At 36.6% G+C, this 26,691-nt stretch overlaps 1 protein-coding gene across 2 annotated transcripts in view; it reads left to right on the top strand.

Annotated features, from left to right (window-relative positions):
* The first annotated feature begins 15 nt into the window (after positions 1-15).
* efna5b (ephrin-A5b) overlaps positions 16-26,691 on the top strand; it is an 80,205-nt gene continuing 53,529 nt past the window's right edge. Inside the window, exon 1 of one of the 2 annotated variants that reach the window (XM_027167241.2) lies at positions 16-982. In XM_027167241.2, coding sequence (XP_027023042.1) covers positions 858-982 — 125 coding nt within the window. In that variant the 5' untranslated portion in view covers positions 16-857. The remainder of the gene's footprint in view (positions 983-26,691) is intronic. The other variant, XM_027167240.2, reaches the window with a different exon arrangement.

Below are 26,691 nucleotides of genomic sequence, written 5' to 3'. Positions count from 1 at the left end.
TCGGGCGTGATCGTAGCTGATAGATTTCCAGGCGGACCAGACGACTCCTCCCCATCTCCTCCGTGACACTACTTTTCTCTTTTTGTTTTTTTTTTTGGAGCGCGTGTTTGGGGAAACAGAAGAGACAGATAGAAGCTTCGCTTTTTAATCGAGAATGACGTTTTAAAAGTTATCCCAAAGCGAGAAATTGCGCCGCTGTTTCTTTTCCCTTTGAGAGACACGTAGCCTTGAAGGGTTTTTGTGCTACGAGTTGAGGCTCAGTGAGATACATGTAGCAGGCGGCAGAAAAGGGAAAGGTTTGCTTTGATTTGGCCGGACTGAAACATGCTCTGAGGGTTGCTTATACTAGTACACAAGGCTGTTTTTTTACTGCTCTTGAGAGCTGTCACTGCCATTGGAGGTGCATGTGGTGTGCTGTGCCGTGCTGCTGCTGGGAGAGAGAGAGAGAGAGAGAGAGAGAGAGAGAGAGAGAGAGAGAGAGAGAGAGAGAGAGAGAGAGAGAGATGGTCGCTCCGATGAAGTTAGGAATCAGCGCCAGCGCTTAAAGTCGAAACCAGACATCTCATGGACTGTGACCGCTTTTTATTAATAAGCTGTCCGGTATTTTATACTTCTTATTTCTTCTATCCTGAGGACAGTGCCTGATTTTTTTTTGAATAAACGAGCTCCTGGACATTTCCACCTTTTTTCTACTCTATGCTTGTCTTTGTTTGTACGAATCTGACTGCGCTGAGGACCTCGAGGCCACCGATGTAAATCCAACCGAAACGTGACTGAGAAAAAATACAGCTGATAGAACAGCAGCAGTCTCTTTGGCTTATAGAGAAAGGAATAAAACGCAGATCTCGGCTGTAGTGATGCTGCAAGTGGAAATGGTGGTGTTGGTGTGTGTGCTGCTGTGGATGTGTGTGCTGAGCCAAGAGCCGAGCTCCAAGGTGATGGCCGACCGCTACGCTGTCTACTGGAACCGCACGAACCCCAGGTGAGAAAGCTTCTCGGAATTGTCTCTAAAATATTCACGTTGGACTGACAGTGTGAACAAACTGGACAAACTTTTACTTTCGCGCCCACAGTGTTAGGAAAGGTGAAATGTGCGTATAGGGTACCGATCTTAGGTCACGCGCGGGTGTTCAGGCATTAAAGGTCCACAGTGGTAATGTAGTTTGCACAGTTATTTAACACTAGGTGGTAATTCAATGGCGGAGTTGCCAGTTCAACCCTATAAGAGTTAATAGATTAGGTGTTCATTCAAACTGCGCGCTCTGACTGCTGTGCACCTCTCCGTGCGCCTCGCTGTGCGCCTCTCCGTGCACTTCGCTGTGCGCCTCTGTGCGCCTCGCCAACTTCTCTTTTAATATCAGTATTAAACACACAACATGCAGCATTCACTTTTCTGTATTCGGCTTGTACAAAGATAGGTAGCGCAATTTCACACACACCACGTAGGTTATGTTATTAAAAGCGTGATGTTTTAGCTTTATGTTTTTCACTGATCTGGGACTAGAAGGGCTTCTCAGCGATTGTAAAGAGGCACATTAGCCTAGAACTTTATAAATTCATTCATTCATTCATTCATTCATTCATTCATTCATTCATTCATTCATTCATTCATCGGAGTGCTATATTTCAGGAGAATACGACACATTCACATCCAAACCCTCTGCATTTATTTAACTCCAGTTCTGTTCTTATCTGTGCCCCGTTTATTAAACGCTGAGATATTTCTCCAGTGTTAATGATCTTTATTTCTAATAAAGTGAGACAGAAGAATAAAATCACAGAAAATACATATTTGCATAAGGTGGGTTTAGCTGGAATCTCCTTAGTGCACTTTGTTTATCGTGACTGAGTTTCATTGACTGAATATTACTTCTTGTAAACAACATTTCTATATGTTCCTTCCTATATGTCTGGATCTGACACAAGTACGTTTAAAGCTAATTAGTTAGGAAACTGTTGTTTAAATACTTTAAACCGTTTCTTCCTTCATGTCTGAAGATCTTATTATTTTATCTGTTTATCTTGGACTAGAAGAAATGAAAGTAAACTAAAATACAGCTGCACAATTTGAACTAAAATGAATAAAGTGAATAACCCTAAAAACCCTAAAAGTAAAATGACTTTTATTTTAATAAATGACTTTCATTTTTAATATTTATCACTGTGCTTTAACCGCGGAGTCACTTTAATAGAAATGATTCGTTTCAAAATAAATGACTCTCGGACAGAGAGACTCGAATCCCGCTGAGCGTCACAATATTGTTCTTAACCTTGAACAGTACAGTCTATAGTCTAATCCTAGTATAAACTATACACTAAACTAATATTTAAAAGAATCAACCACCAATGCTTCATTTGACACATTTTACCGATTTGATCAAATAAACTACTTTACATGGTAATAAGATCTAAACAATGCTGTTCCAGTGAGCAGGTATAGCCCACTTCTAATTAATTCCCATTTTATTATAGAATAGATTTTGTTTATTTCACTTTAGCTCACCAAACATGTTTTGTATTACTTAGCATTACTGACATCATGTAAACCATCATCTTATAAGTTGGAAAGAAGTTTAATGACATAAGGTTGCCTGAGCCATTTTGTTTATTTTAAGATTTAACATTGTTAATTTTAATGTTATTATAATAAGTAGGAAATGTCTTACGAAAAACATTCAAATGGCTTACAGTATATGCATAGATTTTCCCTGTACAGTTGCTGTGCGTGTGTCCTTGCTCAAGCTTAGTGGTCAGCCTTTCACCCCTGCTTTGAACGATGTTTATTTATGCACCACTTTGTTCAAACACAGCAAATGCAAAGTCAAGTTTAATCTGATACATTATGCTGATAGACACACTTTCATTAGAGTTCATATTTTTCAGCCCAGTTGACTGGCAGCCTTGTCGAGAAAAAGCAATTTACTCCAGATGTGCTGCAGAGTAGAGTACAGTAGCTTACTGAAAAAGCTGTGTAATAAAAATAATAACAATATAATAATAATAATAATAATAATAATAATAATAATAATAATAATAATAATAATAATATAACTGCAATTTGTTACAGAAGAATGTATCTGGAAAATTTGCTGATAGTTTTTAGCTCAACTTTTGTCCTCTTTCTCTTCACTTATTAAGTTTGCCCATGTGCTCAGTTATTGTTTAAAGGAAGAAGTCTCAGGAAAGAATGACTGGATGAATAAATAGTGATTTGTGCTACCATATTTAAGTACACTACAGTAACACTTGTTTATTTTTATTTCTGTTTGTGAGGTATAGAGCCTTGTGTGCACATATGACTAATGAGCGTGGCTGTACAATCATAGAAGCGGACTAAAAAAAACGTGCCTGTAAATGAGCTTTATGGTGTCTGTGTGGAGAATCTCAAATACAGTCAGTCACTTAGTGCCTTCAATGTAGAAGCAAAAACACTGAACCCACCATTGTGGTGGTTTATACAAATTCTAAAAAAGTATTCAATTAATTTTACCTGCTTTTAACTATCGTTAATTTGGATTCTAATCTATTATAAGTCAAAGAGTTTTTTGGCCTTCACCTTGTTGCTTCTCTCCAGGTGTCAGCTTTATATTCTCACACCTATGTTGCAGAGCTGATCTGCTAACTGCTTTAATTACTCAGCTGATTCCCACTGCTATTCTTAAGGGCTGTAGTGAAGGGACTTGTTTTGGACTTTTCCCATGCTTATGGAGTGCCCAGTGAAGAGGTCTAGCAGCAATCACACTCTCCCTCCCTCCTGTTCCTCCCTTTTTCTCTCTAGTTGCTGTGACTCTCTCTGGTTCCCAACACCATGCTGGGCTGAGAAAATTAATGAATATGATTTTACTTTGCCTCTATCTCAGCCTTTTGGCTGCGTATTGCAACCACTCAAGACCTGAACACAGGGGTCATATGTTCACACGGCAGTGTTAGTGCGGTTACTTGTGAGAACGTTCTGTGAATTTAGAGCGACAGATGAGCTCATTTTTTGGATAAAGATCATATTTCCAGTCTAATCATGACACACAACAAAACATGCACACTTAACCCGAGCACTTGAGAAAATATCCTACGTTTTTTTTTTTTATACATTTCTTTACAAGTCAAAATATTAAATACAGTAGGCCTTTCACTGAAACGCAAGCGTAAAGATCAGCTATATTGAAATAAAAAAATCAGTTTGCTGTTGTTTTTTTTTTCAAGGTGACCTCGTATCAAGCACAGCGCTGTCCCTCACCCAAACATTGCCGTTTTCCCACCACATTTTTCATAGCTTATATGAGAGTGAAAGGCTCTGTTGCAAAAATAATAACTAAACTAAATGACACAGTTGCTTAGCACACATTAATGGAACTTGTATAACCACATAGTTATCATGCATTAAGTTTGCTGTGAGTTCTGTAAATACCTAAAGTATGAAGTTTCACAACACAAAAAAATGTCTCTTTTTTATAATCAAAACATAATGAATTGAAATATATTTTAATCGGAATGTCTGAACCTAACATTTATAATTAGTATTAGATATGGAATATTTTTTCTCTGGTATTAAAACAGATGAAGCCTTGAGTATCAGTCTGTGGCCTTCTGATACTGTTTTTTTTGTTTTTGTTTTTGTTTTGTTTTTTTAAACAAAAGCTTTAATTTGTTTTCAAATATGCTTTAAACGCTTTCACACAAAAATAACAAAACATTTCAGATATTAACACTAAAATATAATAAATATAAAAGTTAATGATAGAGTTGTAAAATATGTTAAACATGTAAGCAGAAAGTAAAAATATTATAAAATTAAGCCTTAAAATATTTCGTTCCATTTATCTTACAAATCAATTTTTTTTCCAACTTCAGACTTTGCTATTATAGGATCAGATATCTGATGTTTTTCTCTGATATGTGATATGAGCCACCATTTTTATTTGCTGGTATCGGCCAGATACTGATACTGGGTCTCTAATTAGAAGTTCTTACACTGCTTCTATTTTGAGATTTGGTCCATCTCTGTTCTTTGCCTGGTTTGTAAAAGCATAATAACGGCACTTTTGTCTTTTAAGCTTAAAATTATATATTATATATGATGTTCCATTTATAGTTTTTCAGTTTTCGATTAAATTATAATAAAAAGAAAGTAGTCATTGATTCTTTTTTATGGAACTGAAATGATAAATCACTGTATGTAGTAAAATATCTAACAAGAAAGGACAAAAAGCAAAAGATGTATGATACATTTTTCTAAAAACCAGATCAAGCAGCGTTTTAAGAAAACATTATTAATTTTTTAGGAAAGCGAATACAAGTTTGTAAATATGATAAAAAGTAGTTTTGAATATTTTATATTAAACTATGAAAAGTGATTTTTTGCCAATTCTGCATTTTAAAATAGCCTTATAAGATGATTTGTTTGATGATGCTGTCTATAAATCAGAGTAAAGGTGGCTGGGGATGTGCAGTCTTCGCTGTTGAGTCTGGAGTTGACTATTTGCTTGCCTAGGATTAGTTTCACATGGGCGAACGGTGGAGGACTGCAGCTGCTTTCCCTTTTATCATGTCTGATTCGCTTCAAACTAAACAGAGAATGGATTTCTTTTTTGTTTTGTGGTTTTTGTTTGTGTGTGTATGTATGTGTGTTGTGTGTGTGGGTGTGTTAACACTGCACCGTCTTTATGTGTTTGATGTAAGAGGTTACTGAATTGTATGTAGTGTAAATGTAAATGTAATAATGCAGACATGATATAAACAGATAAAGATAAAGCACAATATCTAATCTGTATTTCTATTTATCTACATACTTTACTTATTATACATATTATAACAACCAGCAGTACGGGATTTAGTTATGCTTAGAAATGTGGATAATACAATAAGTTAAGATGATATTGTCATATTGTGACCACCTTACATGAATATATTTATATATATATATATATATATATATATATATATATATATATATATATATATATATATATATATATAAAACTGTATAACTGCTCTGTATTCCATAAGTGGGTGCTGCTGTAAAAAATCTATACAATATCTCCATTCTACTTAGCATTATCAGATTGCTAAATAAACGGTTTTATATGTTTACTACACAGAAATATATTTTCACATTTGTACCAAATGGAATTTGATACAACTTTAAAGTGTTTCAGTAAAATTGGAAGGGACGAAGGCAAGTATACCGTCACCACATGTGTAACTCACACACATTTTGTAAGGCCATTAGCAGTATTTCTCAGCAATAGACACTTCTTCCCCTCAGTTCACACCTATCTGGATATGCTGCAATCGTGACGGTACGCATTTACACGTTTACATGTTTTAGTCTATTTTTTATTCCTCTCTTTCAGACTCACTTTTTAGACTAACACACTGATTAGTTCCGGATGTTGCTGTTGAAGTCTGTACTGCAAAACCTCACGTCAACCATGTACTGTACAGAGATCCAAGCAACCAAATGCACTAGTTTATTTTTCAGATATCATGCAGGTTAGATTCACAAATTTTGCTCTTTTTCAAGTGATGGACAGAGCGGGAAGTCACTAAATAAACTCACATTGCTGGATGTAAAGTGTAGCTTGCTCCAAAGCGGCTCACTTCCAAACGTGCTGTAAATATTGACCGGGCTCCCACACACCAGCGCCCGGTCGCTCTCTTCCTCGCTCTATACTTCTGTCAGCCTGAAAGGCCAGCATTGTTCCCTCTCTCCGTCGCCTCTCCGCAGCCCGGGTCGAAAGTATGCATGTATTTAGAGAAATAGAAGGGAGGTGTAGGGGGGCAGATGGGGAAAGGACTGAATAGAGAAGGACTCGCAACATTACTTGTAATACTCCAAGTGTTTAGAGGGCCACAGGAGAAAGGGCACAATGAAGGGTAGAGGTTTTTGACTGAGGTGGATTTTGTAATTTGGGGACGAAAGGCCTGTTTTTTAGAGCTAGATGTGGTGCTCAGGTGAGGTTTTTCCATGGATTCCTTTTATAAGTAAGGAGTCACATATTTCTGCTGATTTTTATTATGAAGACACTTCTTTATATTATGTTTAATTATTACTGCTAGAATTGAAAAGTTTTTATTATTAGAAAACAGGTTCTACAACTAAGATACACAAATGACCTGTCTAACTGAAAGCCTGCACAGACTTGTTGGACTGTTGTAAAGAGGTAAAGATTATATCTTTTTCAAAATATTGACTATGGTCAATCTGGTTGAGTTTGCTGTTTCCCACAGCAAAGGAAAGAGGATACACGACTTACTGAATTACTTGCTGGCTACCATTTTTAAAGGCATGCACCTTCTTCTGACATGAATATTCAACAGTATGTGATATGACTAAGTGTGTTGTTTTTCTTTTTTTTTGGTTGACTGGATGGTCGGTTGATATTGTTGCACCACCACTGAATTGAAATGATAATGTTCTTGTTGGCGCTTGTGGCAATGCTAGTAATACTATTCGCTTTTTTCTTTTTAATTAGGACTGACTGCAGCTTGTTTATTTAGTATCTCTGACAGTAGGGTCCCTGAAGTCTTGAGATTCATACCCTCAAGTTTCCTCCTAACCCCCGTGTTTAATCCTAACCCCCACATGCAGGAGGTAACGCTGTGAAGTCACTAACAAGCTTAAAAACCCGTCAGCTATTTGTCCAGTAAGAAAATCTCCTCTCTCCTGTCTGACCCCCTTCTCACTCCAGAAGCCGCTCTGCTGACTTTCAGTATTCAAATTCATTAGTTTAGATACCTAATGAGATAAATAAGACTAACTGTGTAGAAGAGCCCTGGGGTGCTTTAAGCTCCCGGGTTAAATATAGAGATTGCCCTGGACACTGTGCTACAAAGTTTTAAATGCTTTGGCAAAAGAGAAAGTTTAAAATAGTTGTTTTACTTTGTTTTTAAAATATAAATACATGTTTTCTTATGTTTAATCTTTTTTTTATATTGTCTGGCTAACTGTATTTCTTTTAAGAATGAGGTCTGTTTAAAGACATTTTTTAACATACCATAAAATCTAGTTTGCTTTCTTAGAGCTCCTTTGGTCCCTGCTAAGTCAAGAGAAATTAGACCACCATCTGTCCATCTCTCTGTCACAATCAGTGATGGCTGTCCCTTCACATTTTAGTAATATAGTCTTACGGGGGATTCAGGAGTGTCTCATTAGTGAGGGTGCTTAATTTTGGCGCAATGTTGTGGCTATTCTGCTTGAGTGACAGTGGCTTAAAGCAGAAAAGCGTCTCCATTCTGAAAGATCCAGCTGATGACTGTGAGCTTCGCATTCTCCTTAGCTTTAGGACCCAGTATGGAAAAAATAGTGGGTGAGTGCAAAAGGGCAACGTGGCAGGTCGAGGTTTATTCCACATCTGATGGGTTGTGGTGATTTTTCAAGCTTAAATTGAAATCTAAAATTCACTGAGCTTAACACTGGCAGCAAATCAAAGCAAATGTATCGTGAGTCACACAAAAATAATATTATAATCTGCTGTGTACCATCAGTAACTTTCCAGTCTTTTTATTGTTGTAAGGATGTTGCCAAGAAGAATTGGAAAACCTGTGAAAAATATGCTATTTGGTATCAAAATGCAAGCCACAGCTGTAAATTGCAGCTGCTCTACTATTTTAAACAGCTTTTTTTTTCAAAGCTGAATAGATCTTTTAGATGTAAGCAATGAGCGCTAAATGTTCTGAATAGGATTTTTCTTGAAAGAGTTCTAACCCCAGCACAGCTCTCTGCTCACCTGCTACATATGACAGCATTTTATCTTCATGAGACATGTGCTGTCTTTCGAAGAGCACCAGCAGAATTCAACCCTTCTCCCAAACTGCTGTTTGTCATATTCATGTGTGCTGTGCTGAATAAATCACTCCTGGATCTTGCAGCTTTTGCAAAATATAATTAACCGAACGTCATTTATCGTAAATAGCATGGGCTTTGTTGAGATCTGATGTCTTAAGAACAATTTATGATTTAAATATATATATATTATTTTGACAGAATTTTGACAGTTTATTGATTTATTTACACAAAATAAGATATAAAAATAAGAAATTAATTACTTCTTAAACAGTATGAAAAACAAACTTGTAGTTTCTGCAATGCTCTCTCTCGCTGTCTCTCTTTCTCTCTCTCTATTGTACACACACACACACACGCACACACACACACACACACACACACACACACACACACACACACACACACACACACACACACACACACACACACACACACACACACACACACCACTTTATATATAGAGAGATCTAATGTTAAATCTATTATGGATATGTTTACATATGTTGCCATTGTTTTGGGGTTTAAAAGTGTCAGCAAGACCTGCAGTGGAAATGATTTGCCCAGTAAGATAATTAGTGCATGGTGAGATCAGGCATGAGACAGGAGAGAGCATTTTCTTGTTTAGGACCGCTCAGACTAGGCTAAACCTTAGGGAGATGGATGGGGCTGGATAGTGAGGAGAGGGAAGGGTGGTGCAGATAAAATATTAAAACCTGTTTGTGATCTCACACGCAAGTGCTGGCAAACCTTTGCACGCAACGCAGAAGGAAGGAGGTCATGGAAGCCATGTTGGCAAAGCATAGACACGTTAAACACTGGGGCTTAAGTTATTTGTTGTGTGGTTAATGTGCCACGGTTAATATTTTCATATTACCACCATTTTGGAAATACTGCATTCTCACAGAGAATTGAACCATAGAATGGAACATTTTTCTAAAGTCTTTAAGTATTTTGTAAAGTTAAGGACTATTTTAATTTGCCTGTTTTTTAAATTTTATGAGTTAAGAAACCTTGGTGTTGTGTTACATTCTTTGGCCAGTGTCAGTTTTTCCATAGTTCCTCAATAGCAAAAAGAAACTTGGAAGCATCCAACAATGAACCGCTTTTCTCCAGGCTACCAAAATATGATGTAGTTGGGTTTTGGTGAGGGTCTAATGGTACTGCAAGACATTTTCACAGTATACCCTGGGAAGTACATCAGTAAAAGCCTTGCTTCAGTATTGTGAGTGAGCGCTACATGGCACGAAGGTGTCTAAATTATTCACGCCCATAATCGGCCTTTATGTCAAATCAGCTGGCCAGGGCCCCAGTGTTATTTTAGCGCATAATTGATGGTGCTCAGAAGTGGAAAACTTAGAATAGCAGAAGTAATGGGAAGCGAAAGTGCAGGTAGGCATGCGGCAGGCTTAGTAGGGGCCAATGGCGAGAGGCGAACGCTGTTAGGATAGCGTGCAGTGGATCACACACAGGACTGACCCTAACGAGGGCTGACACTGAGCTGAGCCAGAATGTTCTCTCCCTGAAGATTTAGAAAGACACAACTGGAGAGGACAATGAGTTCAATGCCTCCAAATAGCTGTTATTAATTAGAACGTTCTTTTTTCGTTTAAAAGCATTCTCTAAGCATACATGAACACAGTGAGGGGATTTTTTTACCAATTAATTTGGCAAAAGAAATAGTTTTCCTGTTATCAAATGTTAACGCATTACAAAATGCGGTTAAATTGAATTTTCTTATTTAATATATTGTTTTGTTTTAATTATTCTGTTATTATATTATCTTTTATGTTAACTATTTAATATTCTTTATAAAAAAAACAACAACTACATACTGTAATGAACTAGCCAAGAAGCAACAATTTACAGACTGAAACCAAATGTCCTTTCTTTTATTTTCTTTCTTTACAGTTCTGCAATGAAAACCCTGAAAGACTGTGATTCGATATCCCTTAATTAAGTTCTTTTACCTTATTGTGACTCTTGTGAATTTTATAAAAGCCTGTGCTTTCCCAGACATTTACAGGATGAATTTATCCTAGCATCTTATGTTAAGGCATAAACTTTAAAAATAGTACAAATGTGAACATAATGCTGATCCTTAAAGCCAGCATTATTTATTTAGCTGTGTGTGTGTGTGTGTGTGTGTGTGTGTGTGTGTGTGTGTGTGTGTGTGTGTGTGTGTGTGTGTGTGTGTGTGTGTACAGTAAGCACCATGTTTAAAACACAGTTTAATAATTTCCAAACTTAACAAATAGAAGAAAACCCATGGCCAAAAAAAGGTGGAGATGTCAAAAGCTTTTAAAAAACAATTATTAAAAGCCACATATAAATGCAGCAACTAATAAAAGTGAAGCATTCTCTCAGCAAACTGCCAAGAAGTCATCTTTAAATGTGCTCTATTTTTTTCTCCCCTAACACATTTTTTCTATTTAAATTGTTGGAAATAATTTCACATATATGCATCAATCAATAAATGATGTTTATACCTAATATATTTATTTAACACAGAGATTTTGAACAGATTTTTATAGATTTAACCAGGTTTCTTTCAACTTCAATGTAACTTTATATTTGTAGCATAATTACGCACCTATGAAATGTAATTATAGCCTGTGTTTTATATAGACTTGGTTTCAGCTTACCATTAATTCATGTGAATAGAGCAAGACAAAAATTTTTTGTTTTACCAAAATCAGAAAGCACTGCAGATTAAATAGGGAAAGGTGATATTTTCCATGGAGGAAACATAGAGGTACAAAGAGTCTGACTATGCAATTAAAGCTGTCCAGGGTAAGCACTATGCTCAAACAGGATTTTTATGATGCTTTTATGGTATGTTGAATCCCTGCTATATAGTCATAAAGCCGTTTGATGGAAGCATTAGCCTCAGCCTGTCCAGGACATGTATAAAAAGGATTTATAAGTGTACTCTTATTGTCTGTGCACCTTCATGAGTCAGTCACTTCACTGAACGCTCTAAGTGACTCCTGATAAGCTTGAGTCACAGCAGTATTATTTACTAATTGTTACTGATATTACTTTTTCTTAATAATGACTGTAATAGATTTTCTTCTGTTCAATGTTTTATATTTTATTACTTAGGTATTTTTTATGTTGCATCTGTTATTTTAATTGTGTTCAATTGTAACTCTGTGATGCAATTTTACATATAATATAAATATAAATTATAATTTTAGCAATATACGTGACTGGTGACTATTAAATATCATTCATCCCTGCAGAATATCTAACATATTAGCAAGTCAGAATATGAACCCTAGTCAAAATTCTTAACCTAATTCAGACGACGTTAAACCTGAGACCCGGTCTCGCATGGCGAGACACCCGTATACTCGACTATCTTCAGTCCAGTGTACTGCGCTGGAAATTAAACTGCCTTGAGTAGTTATGGATTATTTCTCCTGCTCTTGCTGTGATGGTAATTGAAGAAATCTTCCTCCCAGTGCCTCCCAAAAAGCTTATTTATTTACAATGTACAGACACAGAAGTGTTTTGAATTATTCTTCTCATCATATTTGGATAATAATTGGTTTATTTGTTTTGGGAAAAATTACTTTTGATTACAATTGCAATTGTTTTAACTATAAATTTTATTTTCAAAATAATTGAAATTGTTTTGTAGCTTGACATATTTAGATGATAAACTTCGAATACAATTTTATTTTATAATGTTTTATTTTACACAATGTTTAACCTTTTATAATTTTTAATAACCTTTTATAATTTTTAATATTATAAAACAACATATTGTAATCTATGTAAATATAATAAATATATATATAATAATATATATATATATAAATATAAGTATAATACAAATGATAATAAAATAAAGGGCAGTTATATAAAGGGAGGTTAGTTAAACTAAGGGTCAATCTAATGTAATCTTATTATATTTTAATATTATTATAATTATCAACTATTATAATGATGTATGTTTTTTATTACTTATTGTTCTATAAGATCCTGTGAGAAGAGTTTTTTTTTTTCAAGAATGTGCAATATATGAATAGAAATGTGACAATTGAATAAGTTGACTTTTTTCTTGGTCCTCTAAGCCTTACGATACTGTTATAGAAGGTATACCAAAAACATTTTTTGGGGCTGTGGATTTTTTTTTTCGTCTTGCCTTCCCAAATTTCATGCCACATTTCATGGTCGTCACCAGGCCTTCTCTCACGCTTGCTTGAGTTTACAGTACAATGATGGCTGACTTTTGGGGGGATGGTGGAGGGCCACAGCTCGCTGATAAGTGCTCATCGTCCAGGGAAGGGGGGTTAGCGTGATCACATGGTGCCGAGATTTTGCTGTCGAGTTTTCCCCTGATGGTTCTTGGCACGCAATGCTGAAGCTCTTCACCAACCACCAAGCGCCGCCTTTTAAAAGATTCGCCTAATGTCCTCATAGCAAGCAGAAACCAATGAGAATCATGTTGCTTCTGGCACTTTGTGTTGCCATGGTGGGATTTGGAAGCCCTTCTTTGTCTACCTGATACCAGTTCTGAGTTTTCAGGACATAGTGCAGATATTTTTAACCTACTTTTAGAAGTTTTATATTGTGTGCTAGGTTTTGGTGGTGTGATCAGCTTTATGTGGTTTCAGCTACAAGGAGAGAGCTACTGTACAGCAGAGACTTGCTGTCTTTTATAGGAGCTCCGCAGCTGTTGTTATCATGCTGTGTTTACTGATAACTTTTTAATTTTTAATGACTAGTGAGCTTAATCAGCATTTTATTTAAAAAAAAAAATAGAATAGTGAAAAAAGAGGCAAATAAGGTGTTTTATGTACCGGCAGATGCACTGAATCACAGTCCTGTCCCCTCTTTTGCATGAAAAACACTGTGCACCATTAAGAAAGGACAAATTGATTTCCTTTGTTCTCCCTTGTTTAAATACTCGTGTGCCATTACCTGCTTCTCTGAATGACCAATCAATATAGCTTCCACAATGTGATAAAAGTGAATATAAAGGGGAGTTTGTTTGCTGTGTGGCCCTTGCAATACTATAAAAATATACACTGCATAGGGTTTAAGAAACAAAATCACACAGTGAGTGTTTACAGTTAAGCTAGATGGCTGCTTCTGGTCGGGTTTAATTAAAGGCCCTACCATGCTGTTTGATGCTGGCCGTATAAGAGTGAGAGACTTTACAGAAGCAGGCCAGTATAACCTTTGTGATTTTGTGCTTTTCAGCTTTCTTTGAACTGCACCCAGTGAAGCCGGTAATGCTGTAAGTGGGAGCTGATCTCACAGTCACCCCAATCTTATACCTTCTTCACTTGTGCTTCTTCAGGTGCCTGAATTTAAAAAAAAAAAAGGTGTACCTTTGGGAAACATGCAGTTTTATATTTTGACAATGACTTTGTTTTTTGTGATTGTTTAACCATTCACTGTATCACAAAAACAGCCAGAGAGATGAATGAAATAGGGTTTCTATTGTAGAAGAGAGGCTGATATAAAAAAAAAAAAGAAGTGAGTGCCCAAAAGTCTATTAATGTCAGTGAGGGGATTCAGATACAAGTTACACAACTGATACTATTACTACTACTACTACTACTACTACTACTACTACTACTACTACTACTACTACTAATAATAATAATAATAAAAACCATTAATATTGTTGTTGTTATTAACAAAACAAAATTAATAGCAATATCACATTCATTTGTTTAGCATCTTTGTCAAAAATAAAAACAGGCAAATTAAATAACAGGAAAAAATAAATCAACATAGTATCATCTATTAAAAGCTCTCCCAAGATCAATCCACAGTTTAACTAGATGCAGTCCCACTGATTGCCAAAACACCATTGATACAACCACTACTGCTCTGAATGTTGCACCAAAGAGCCTCAGAGACTTTTCTAAGAATTGCAAGCATGGGGCATTAAGCAGCCCTTAGAGTCAGGTACGATGTCAACAAACAACGCAAAATTAAAGTAAAAGGAGCAGAACAGAGCAAACATCTCTACCACTAATAAGAGCAGCAGACATAACAAACATGATCACGACTGGCCAGAAAAATCTGGAATTCAAACTCTCTTATTAGAGCTATGTCGCAACCAGCAGATGAATATGATCAAAGAAGTATAAAACTACACAACAAAAGGCATGCAGAAATCCCCACAAAACATAAAAAGTGGGAAAAGAAAACTCAAGTGGCAGCAAACATGAGCACAGTGCATTCCCTGCAACAGGAAATGGAAACTTGGCACATTTGTAAATAACATATTTTTTTCATTTTTTCTCTGCTGATTTAAAGGGGATTTTTTTTTCTTATAACCTGTTTTTAGGAAACAGGCTCCTACCTTACAAATCTGCCTTTGAATAAAGAGATCAAGAGCAAAACCAGAAGGATGCACTAGCATCAGTTCATTGTTGTTCCAGCCATTTCCTTGGTTAACCAGGGATCCTCGATCATCCTGCCAGAGGCTGCAGCTCAGTTCAAATAGAGATGACTTGTTTCTTGTCTTCCATAAACATTTATTGAAGGAAACTGCTAATGAGCTAGGCTTCTCAGATGGATAAGGCACATACTGTCATCTGTGAAATGTAGAAGGTATTTGGATGCAGGTTAACATAAAAAGCTTTAAAAATATATCCAACATCCACACTTATAATGTTTCACCTGTTAAGCATAAGGTTGCCTCTGATTCCATTCTGATGATCTTATTTCTAACAATTGTCTAAAAGCAGAGGAATTGAAGGCAAGTCAACCCATGACTTTTTTTAATTTTTTTATTTTATTTGAGTGTGTTTACAGTCTGATGGCAGCATTTGCTTTGTGACCCTAGTCTCTATCCAGATTACACACCATCTGGTGGGAGGCATGGAGCTATGCCCATCTCCTGCTGTCCATGTCCTTTAGTGTGTTCCAAAGGCTCATCATTAAGGAAATGCACTTTTTTCCTGCTGTGAGTAATTATCTATGAAAGAGGGATATATTAGTTTCTTGGCAAGACCAGAGGGTGGGGTGCTGGTTGGGGTGCTCATTTATCTTGTCCCTTACATTTTGCCATTTTTTGGAATCACTTGACTTCCACCATAAACCTTCAGCTACACGTCTTGCTAGTGTAATGTTAAGAAAATGTAGTATGGCATGATACATTTGATATGGTTATATATGTTTAACATATGATTTTTTTTCTCGGATGTACGATTTTGTCCTTGTCTGAATAAATGTTTTATACTCAGTAGTTCTGGGTGCTTTTCAGAACTGCAAGCTGAAGGCTCTTTTTAATATGGTGGCTCTTCCCTTGTATCTGGATTTCAAGGGATTTCACCTCTCACTTTCTTGTCCTTTAAGCTGTGGCTTTTCATTAAATCTTCTCCTGTGCCATAGCAGAGCAAATTGCCTCTCATACTTATGTTTGTCACTGCTCTTTTACATGTCAGAGGGCTGCTGTCCCTCACTTCCCTGGAAATAAGAGACAGAGAGACAGTGTGTGCTATTCTGGGCTGCATCTTGCCACAGCCTCAGAGTAACCCCTGAGGTCCGAATATGTGTTTGGGTCTGTCCATGTTTTTGTAGACTAAGACAGAATGGCTGATAAAAAGGTTTGTTTTCCTCTTAATTTCAATTTCAATTTTAATTTCACTGAACGTTTTAAAAAAGCCAGAAATGACTGTGTCTCACATAGAAAACTTACTCTGCACTCTTCTTTTGTAATCAATAGGAATTAAGCCATTATACTACACAAGCACACACCCACTGGACAGCTCCTCTGTCTTTAAGCTGAGTAAATGTGTAGATGGCAGTGGCTGCACACACACTTAGGATGATTGTTCGTTACTCCCTAATTACACTTTAAAACCCAGCCGGTGTTTAGCATTAGACTGTGGGCTTTCCCATTGCCTTGCCAATCTCTCATTATTGGTGGACGGGAAGATTAACTGCCTCACTGCAAATTGCTGTTCTGATGAGCGTGTTAGGAGGAAAATTGCTACTGTTGGGCTAAACAAAATATGTTATGATGCAACATACTAATAGTGTCTTAGGCCTGTTAAAGTTCTCAAATAGCTTTTCATGAGTCACAAACAACCCTCAAATCTGTAGAAATTTAAAATCTCAATTTTCAATGTTTTTTCCACTAGACTAATCCAGGTTTTGTCATTAGATTTAAGGAGTCATCACTCAAAACTATGCCAAATGAGCAATCCCTAGTTTGATGTTAATCTGGAACGATTAATAAATGTGTATTAAATGAAACCATGGCAGACATTTTCACTTTTCATATTTATAAATTCTTGAATCCTCTTGATATATCACATTCTTAAAATGTTCTCCAACATGTTTTTACTATCATGTTCGAGAACATTTTAATAGTGTGTTTAAATAAATAATGTGAAATCCATCAATGTATGTGTGTATTAGACATTAGATAATTATAGATTGAACATCAGTTAACTATGCAAACAATTAAACAGATTAGATATACACAAAAATATTGTACTTATTATAGTCAATTATTTAGTGATGAAAATGATACAATATTACATATCTGTGAGTGGGAAAAGTATGTGAACCTCTAGGATTAACAGTTCATCAGAAAGTGGAATAATAGTTAGTTTATTTAATCAATGGGGAGACAATCAGGTGTGGAAGTCCCATGTTTTATTTAAAGAACAGCAACAGACCCAAAAAGATCAGTCCAAGAGCAATATGTAATATTCTGTGACCTCAAAGAGGAACATATAGTATACTATTATAGATAAGTAGTAAAATATAATATTTTGTCTCATTTGTTTAAACTCTTTGTCAACATTTGATGTGTTAATGTTTAGTACATTTAGTTAAGGTGTTAATTAAAGAAAATTCTAAATGGTTCACAGACTTCCAAGAACCATCATTTTTATCCCTCTGCTTCCCATTTTGGTTGAGATGTGTACAAACTCGATGCTAGTGGGACAGTCAGAGGTTGTGGATGAACATTTTGCCTTTATCCAATCACATAATACACAAGCTATTAACATATGGCATAATATACTCTCAAAATGCCCAGTAGGTAATGATAACATATCACCATCACTGGGTGGATGTGCTTATGTGAGCATTTTCAAAACATTTTTGCCTTTCTGTGTGTAGAAAATGTGTATGCATGGATGGGGCCTTAGATTTGGCCTTACATCATTAAATAATGTAATTTGGTGTTAATTTTTTGTGTGATGTAAAAGGTGCAGTTTTCTGCAATACTTCCATAAATACATACTATACCTGTCTCTAATACACTGTACATGAGACCAGTAGTACAATCAAGTTGCATGCTGTCTCTAACTAAGGTTTGTATTGCATTTCTCTCTGGTTCTAGATCCCGTTGGGAGCTCAGCCATGTAGCATGGCCGTGACAGAGCTTTTAACCTAATGAAGCACTTATTTTTATTTTTGTCATCTGTCTTGACAAATTGTCTCTTTATCCCCCTCTCCCACCCTCCCTTTATGTATGACCTCACATGAAATGTATTGTAAAAGCTGGACACTATAAAATGAATGGTAAGCCACTATAGATATGAGTCACTATGTGCCATGGGGGAACGGGGGGTGGGGGTGGGTCTGGACAGAGAAGAGTCAGGCTTTTAGATGGAGTTGTTTTGTAGCAGAGTCTTTAATATAACTGCATGATAGTCATATCATTGGAAATGTTGATAGCCTGTTTATCATGAACTGCTGGACAGTTCCCTGCCAGAACACCAGAGGGAAATCTGGTAGGACTTTGTTTATGTTATTATGTTCTCATGTGCTTTTCATGTTTTGTGTTTGCACTTGTTTGCTTTGCCCAATCCCTTTTCCCTGCCCTGCCTCTGCACACTCTGTTTCTTTTGTTTCGCTAATTACCTACCCTATTTATACCTGCTGTCTTGTGAGTTTTTTTTTTTTTTGCTGAGTCCTTGTATCTCCATATCTGTTTTTTTTTCTCCAGTTTATGTTTTTCAGTTTTCCTGCATCCTGTTTTGTATTTTTTGTAGCTTAGATTTTTAACTAGTGTTTTCCTGTGTCTGTTGGTTTAGATATTTTATTAATAAAACCCCTGTCTGCCTCCTATCCCTGCAGTTGTGTCTGGAATTTTGTTTCCCCTGAGGCACTTGCACCTGACACTATTAACATTATTTTATTTAGTTTTTTGAACCTTCAGTAACATCTAACATGTGTCAAATATCTAGACTCATGGCAAATAAAAGTAATAGTGGGTGGTTCTGTTATGCTGTAGATTTTGCTAGTTTAGTTTGGGTTCATGTGCTCCTGTTGAGAGACTGGTCACTGCATCTCATTGTATATGATGCGTTCTATGGAGTGTTATGCTAGAATACTTTTGTAGTGCTGAAGTGCTCCAAAGGGTCAAAAATGTAAAGATTTTGGCAAAGAATGGTATATTAATTTGCATGTGAAATGCAACCAAAGCACTAATCCTACCTGAAACACTCTAATGCTGTATATGGGGAAGACATATTCTGCTTCCTTCAAGATTGCTTATATCACTTCTGGCCAAGCTAATCTGATGGGTGCAGTGATCAATGTATTAAATCCAGGAGAGTCCACTGAGCTAAAGATTGCTGTCTTCTATTGTGACAAAAAGTAATCATACTGCTAACACTAAGGAAATGTTTCATTATATTTCCGGGAGTGCTGAATGTTTCAAACGAACAAAGTAACTTCTGGTGGCCAATACTCAATGCTCACCGAAATTTACTTACTAAAAACAATCCTGTTATTTTCATATATTTAAAAACAACCCTGTTATTTTCACTTGTCACACAAAACAAGACTACAGATCAGCTGCTACCGGGAGCTACAGCATTAGCAAATTCTTCACCTGTGAGTTTCTCAGTAGGATTTTCTTAACCAGTCAATACTAAGATCTGACTAAGACACCAAATCTCACCTCTCCTTTGACTACTTTTAAGGGGAGCCTCTAAAACATTTGAGTTTTTAGATACATACCATAACAAAGAATTTCACAAGTTCATACTTTAGTTCAGTGAAAATATGTTTAACCCTACTTCTTGTTTATTTCTTTCTTTATAAGCTATATAGGAGATGTTCCTTTGCTAATAATCTGCTCTTAATGAAAATGTTTTGGCATGATTTGATAACAAATATCAGTGTTAGTTCAGTGTTAGAAATGTTCTAAAAAAAAAATGTCTTACTGAACTAGAAAATTTTATTCAAATTCTCTATAAAATCATGGACATAATATACATCTGAATTTGTGTTTTTTCTCAACAGGAATCTAGAATCTTTTTGTTTCCTTTTGCAGTTCTTCCACCCAAATCATCCTATCATTAATCACAAGGTGGTGATATGCACAACATGAGCCAAAAACCAAAAACTTTTCCATCTGTGTGATCCCCTTCTGACCAGCCCTGTGCATTTTATTGCACTTCCATGGGAAATGCTAAACTGGAATTTGGCCTCTCTGATTTTCACGGTGCAGAGTTAAGGCCAATCTATCATTATAAGGAGAACTGGTGCTGTAGTTAGGAAGTAAGATATCACCTGCTGCACTGAGCCAGAGATTATTTTGACTATCATGCAGGATTTAGGGAAGGATTAGTGTGCTTGGCTATAGGTACCAGGGTTGAGTGATGGATTTTGCACTTATTGACAAGCTGTAGATATAATGGAGTTCTCCTTGCTGCTGTCACTAAAATGGCTGTAGTTTACCAAAAGTGCTATTTTCCTCTGTTAATGTAACAGAAGAGATTGCTTTATGCTTTCCAGAAAACTGAACAATTTTATCTCAACACATATTTAAATGGGGGGCTGTTAATATGCCTGTGATGCTTTTTAATATTTCATTGAAAGCTATGCATGGTGTAGTCAATGAAATGATGCAATCAATGACCTACAATGAAGCACAAATAGCTGGCTTTACAGAACGGACATACTGACTTTGGCTACAAGTACAAGCATGGAGGCCCTATTATAGACTTGAAAGAGCAGCTAGAGTGCTGCTAATGCTGCTGTATGCTCTATAAAGCCTCTCCTCTTTTCTCTGGCCTTGTGATTATTGGGGGACAAATGGAAATCGTATGTCCTAACTCAATAGTATGGATAGATTGTAGGAAATTGTCAAATAAAAGCAGCTTAATACAGTGGAAACTTTAATAGCACTAACAAAAAAAAAAAGAAAAAAGAAAAAGGATTGTAAAATGCTCAGCTTCCGTTTTACTCCAGTAATTTGCTGGGCTGCATTTTTGTTTTATTTCTTATCTAAATTCTTTAGCAAGGGTTCACAATCCAGTCAACACTTGTAAAACTCCCTCAAGATGGCTAGCATGGAGCAGCTCCAGTTTCATTATTTTGGCCTCAACTCAGACGTGACATATTTAAGAATAGAGGCACTCTCAAGGTAGGTTGATGGAATAAAGGTCTGGGCCTAATTTGATGCCATCTGTAGGAAAACAAATTCAGGGTATAGGGCCTTCTGTCAGAGAGGTTGCGTCCCTTATGTAAACAGGGCATTTATTTAAACTAATGGCATATCATATTAGTGCTTATACAGTTTGGTTACCAAGACTGGGCCAAGTGTACAGTAGAAACATCAGCTTCTCTCATATGCCACAGGTCATAATAATAAATTCAATCATGTGGAAGCTAGTTGTAAAATGTTTGTCTGCCTAGAGGGCCATGGCAGCTCCCTTTCAGAGCTCATTATGTTAGAAGGTTTGTGGATGGAAAGTCAAGGTGTAGCATATAAAATGGTTGGTGTGCTGCAACAGTGTGCAGGACTACTGGTCTCTAGCATGGTTTTAAGAGTTTGACCTACGCTGATGAAAAGTCTCCGCTTCCTGCTACCTCGCCAATGAAACTGTCACTGTGGTAATTCATTGGTTCGCTGAAACAGTAATAAGATGGTGGAAAAAAAAAACACAGCCCACTACAAACCCACTGTGTTTCCATGATCATCTGAGGACTATAACATTGGTCAAAGCTCAAGGGGGCTGCAGATTCTGTCAGAACAGGAATGTGGTGAACTCAACAAATATATCTTTAAATATTGCTTTATGATTTATGATCTGGTGGGACAGTTTGATGTTTTAGAGCCTCATTTATACTAAAATGGCATTCAGAAAGCCCCAAAGAGAGGTTTAATTGGCCAATATGTTCATTTGGTCTAATTCCCTAACTCTTCCTACCTCCATCAACACAACTACAAACATGTTTTTAAAACCATTCCTGAGCCAGTGAATGTTTGCCTTAGTTAGAAGCGATTAAAAGGTATATAAATTATTCTGTTCTGATTACACCTCACTTTTTTGCATTTTATTATTCCTTTCTTGGCTTCTAGTTATAAGAAACATTACAAATGCTTTTCTTAAACTATAAAACGTGACTTTACCAGGCTACATCTCCACTAACAGTTTAATAACAAATACAAGCAGAAGGCAAAAGGTTCTAGAGCTTGCTTAAAATAGATATACTGTATTTGTAAAAGGAAAGAAAGATAGGAAGATGGGAAGTAATAAATAAAGAAAAAAGAGGCAATAGAGTGGCAGAAGTCTCCCTATAGCATTAAGGGTTGGAGCAGTTCAGCTCCCTGCAGGGTTTCCAGCTCACCATTGCTACTCTCTTCCTCGACCCACAATGCATTTCAAAGGCTTCCCATTGTCTTTGCCTCCTTGTGAGTTAGTCTGCCTTCCAGCCTCCAGGAAACCCACCCCAGCATCCAAGGTTCCATCAGGACCTCCAAGTGTTGCCAAAAGACACTGTGTGCTGGCAGTCAAAGAGCGCTTCAAAGTGGCCAGTCGTCTGTTTAAGGGGGGGACTGAATTTGAGCTCTTAGTGAAATCTTGTTTTAAGAGGATAAAGCAGATCCGTTGTGCGAATAACAAAAGGAAGATAATTAAACCCCCATTGGGCTGATACCAAGCTCAGAATGGTATCTTTAGTGACTGACAGCTGGAAGCTCCTAGCTCATTTTTATCCGGCTACCAGTAATTTTTTTGAGCGTCAAACAATATGATGCTAAAAAAAATGCTTAGCAATCAAACATTTATACTGCAAACCTGAATACTAAAATCTTTTCACAAAGAAACCATGCAGCTGAAATTTCTCACAGACTCTCACAGTACACAGGTGATTAGTTAAAGAATACACAGCCAGTCTGGTTTCACAAAAAGTGTCTATATTACTAAGCAATCAATATTTAGAGAATCAAATGATCAAGACATCACCCTGCAATATTACGGTTTTCAATTATTAACTCAAACTCTTTTAAGCCACAGATAGAGTTTTGTAAAACCCGAGCCACAGATAGACAGCCACTGGATCTCGTGCACCAGTTAGTTTGTGTTGTTAGGTGTTCCTGTAGCACATGTAGTTGGTAGACCTCATGTTGTTTTATATATATATATATATATATATATATATATATATATATATATATATATATATATATATATATATATGTTTTTTTGTTACAAATGTAGCATAAATACACACACACACACACACACACACACACACACACACACACATATTAGAAATGTTAAATAAACACCAGCTGCCACTGACACTATTCTTGGCATAAGTATTTAGCCATCAGCCACTAATGGAATTAATTAGAAGGATGTACTGCAAAAAAATCTTCTCCTAAATTGTGCTAATTTAGAAAGGAATGGCTTTTTAAAAAAAAAACATGTTGATTAGCTTACACATAACCTAATGCCAAAATGGCCATTTTACACTCATTTGCTAAAATGAGACAGAAATTCACAGCCCAAATATTTGTGCAGGGTTTGGCATTCTCAGCCCCAAAGTATATCCCTTTTTCTGTTGACACTAAGGATGACTATACACACTAATTGTTTGATATTAAATATGCTCCATCTATTAGGATAATTATGACATGGGCACCGCTTACTCACGTGGGACCAGTAAGCTCTAACATTATTTGAGGAGAAATGAAAATGCCTCATGCGCATATGCCAGAGATTCCCACTACCTGAGGCATAAGTACTTCGTGACAAGGTTTTGCAGTGGTTATTTAGCAGAAACGATGTCTTCTCTGTGTTTAGTGCTCTGAGTAAATAAGGTTTTCAGGTTAGCAATGTTACACACTATTTGTGTTCACAGTACATGCAGGATTTGTACTCATGCTATTATTGTATTTTTTTACACGAGCTTCTATGATGCTTTTTCTCAGTATATCTTTATCTAAGATATTGTAAATAAAAAGTATTGAACACGTTCTTGGATTCTTTATTGTCATTACACATGTACAAGTACAAGGCAATGAAATGCAGTTTTGTTGTTTATAAGGATCATTTTGAATTCATCAAGTGATTTTATACTCTGTGAGTTTTTTCCTGATTAATTTAAGTCCCCTCCCAAACTCAGTCTTTCTATTCCGTTCAGTTTTTTTTGTCTCTTTTTCTCACTCACTCTCACTCAAACATTTTCTCTCTGGTAATTGTCCATTTGCTTTCAATTATTATTTGTTATTTGCAGATAGTTAATTGAGTCAGGCAAAACTGTGTAGCCAAGTGTGGAGAATGGCAAAGGCTAATAAATAACCATAAAGCAGACAACACTCGGCTGCAAGTTTATTGACACCACAGAAGCAAACCGTAGCAAATATTAAAGCTTTCCTTTCCTGGCAAAGAAGAGAGATGCAATTAAACACTCTATTTTTCTATGTATTTCTTTGCCCATTTATTTAGCTGCTTGGTTGTCGTCATTCACAATTACCTTCAGTCGCTCTCTTAGATTGATGTTATACTTGTGACCTTCAGACGCCTCCCTCTCTTTAGAGGTCAGGGCATAAGGGTGGTTTTGTAGACTTCATCACAAAAAATATTCTTTGGGTAGAGGAGGAGCCATCCAATGCATTCACAAAATAAATAGATTATTTTTTTGTTAAATGGACAGGGCTCTTTCACAAATAGTAGTATATAACTCTTAGAGAAGAATCAAAGGCTCTCTCTTTCTCAGTCTCTCTTTAGGGCTAGCTGTCACCAAGATTGTGAATGGAGGTTCTAGCCAAGGCTGAGGTCAAGGGTCAGCTTGTAGTGCCAGCTGCATGGTCTACTCGTTGCATGTGCAAAAGGAAAAAATGCGTAGACAGGACAAGCCTCAAAATATCTTCCCTTCTTGCTACTCTCTGTGGTTGGGTTCAGTCCTTGCTCGTTTGTCTCCTGTTGAAGGAGAGAACCTTCTTTAATGACTTCATTACACCTACAAGACTGCATTTTGTCTCTTATTAGTATTCAACTCTTGGACATAGCTAATTGTGGGTAGAAAAAGCTCATTGTGCCTCTGGCTTCCTGTACAAAGACAGTTAGTAGCTGTGTTTAGCAGCTAGCATGCCTCCACTGAGGCCTGAGACAAGAGAATGTATTGTCTCTGTGAATCCTTTGCATGACCCTCCTGCTGTAAAAGTGCCCTCAGTGCCTCAAAATGTGACAAGGTCACATCCCTCACACTGAGCAACATGGTTAGGTTGTAAAACTAAGTGTGTGCATGCGGATGGATGGCAGCTCTGTTGGCGTCATGAGATATGAAGAGGATTGTAAAAGCCTAGCATCTTGGTGGTCGAACCTGTTAAACAAATAGCTTGACTGCATTTCAGCACCTCTATTCTTTATTGTCTGAGAGTAGAGGGGTCAAGGTTAAGATGCCTCAAGTGTTATGAGTTTGACTTTATAAGACACATGTTCAAAAAAAGAAAAAAAAAAAGAGCATGGCGGTAAAAGTTTTCAGAAAGAGCTGTTGAGCTGTGGCCTCTGTGAAATTCCAGAGAAGAGGAAGCAAAAAACTTGTGGATTTGACTGCCTCAGATGACAGGGTGAAGCTAAATGAGGCTGTGTAATTTGGCCTTGTGGTTATTGCACTGCAGATCCCCCTGAGCCCCAACTCGTCCAATTTGGATGTAGGCTTTAGTGAATACATTTCATAGGCATTTGTCTTTCATCTGCTTTCATGACAACTATCAATCAGTGCTCTTCTTTTAAAATAATAACAGATCAGGCTGCATCTTGCCTGCAAATGACATTTAGAGTGCAGCATTTCAGAACTAACAGTTATTTCTATTATTGCAGGAAAAATTCCTTTTGTGGGTGGCAATTCAGATAGTCTTATAGACAAATGGATAGTCGTAAAAATGCAATAAACACTTCAAGGTCTGATTTATTTTATTCTGTGGCACAATATATGGTATATACACAGATGCCAGTTTATTAGATTCAACTAAGTTGTACATTGGACTCATTGGCTATTTAAAAAAAAGTATACTCCTATATTTGTACATTGAGGTGTTTGTTCAGTCTATTACCACCTTTAACCTTTTCTACTGTAACTCACCGATTATCCAAAAGAGGCAAGACTCAGCTAACAGTTATTAAAAAGGCAACTTTTAAAAAAAATTTTTTTTTAGTTTTTTAGGTGGGTTTAGTTGATAAAATGGCCAATAACTTTACAGGATACAATCTGTGTATGTGTTTGCTCATGCATGTGTCTATATCTGTGTTTGGAAGCCTTTTATATTAAAGTAAATATAAAGGTCACTGATAAGAATGACAGTGAAATGAAAAACTTGAAGCAGGAATAAAATGATACTGTCACACTCTCCCTCTTTGCTCCTCCACTTCTCACATTTCATGCACATTTATCCCCTACATGTTGAATTGATAAGCCTCACATATTATATCAGACAGGAAACTAGCCATAAAACCCCACATATGGAAATAGTTAGTGATATACTGTATACGTTCCATCTTCAACAAATAAATTGTTCCATATTGATTTTGCTTTTATCTTCTTTTCGATAGTGTAAAATATACAGCTGATGAAAGAATAAAACAATGTTCTGTGACAGTTGATGTTGTTGGCTTGAAGGTGCGGCCTCTGTGCAGCCTGATGTCACCCAACAGGATGCAACGGAGACTTCT

The sequence above is a fragment of the Tachysurus fulvidraco genome, chromosome 14 (genome assembly GCF_022655615.1).
Source record: "Tachysurus fulvidraco isolate hzauxx_2018 chromosome 14, HZAU_PFXX_2.0, whole genome shotgun sequence".
Classification (NCBI taxonomy): Eukaryota; Metazoa; Chordata; class Actinopteri; order Siluriformes; family Bagridae; genus Tachysurus; species Tachysurus fulvidraco.
This window is presented reverse-complemented; position numbering and strand designations above follow the sequence as displayed.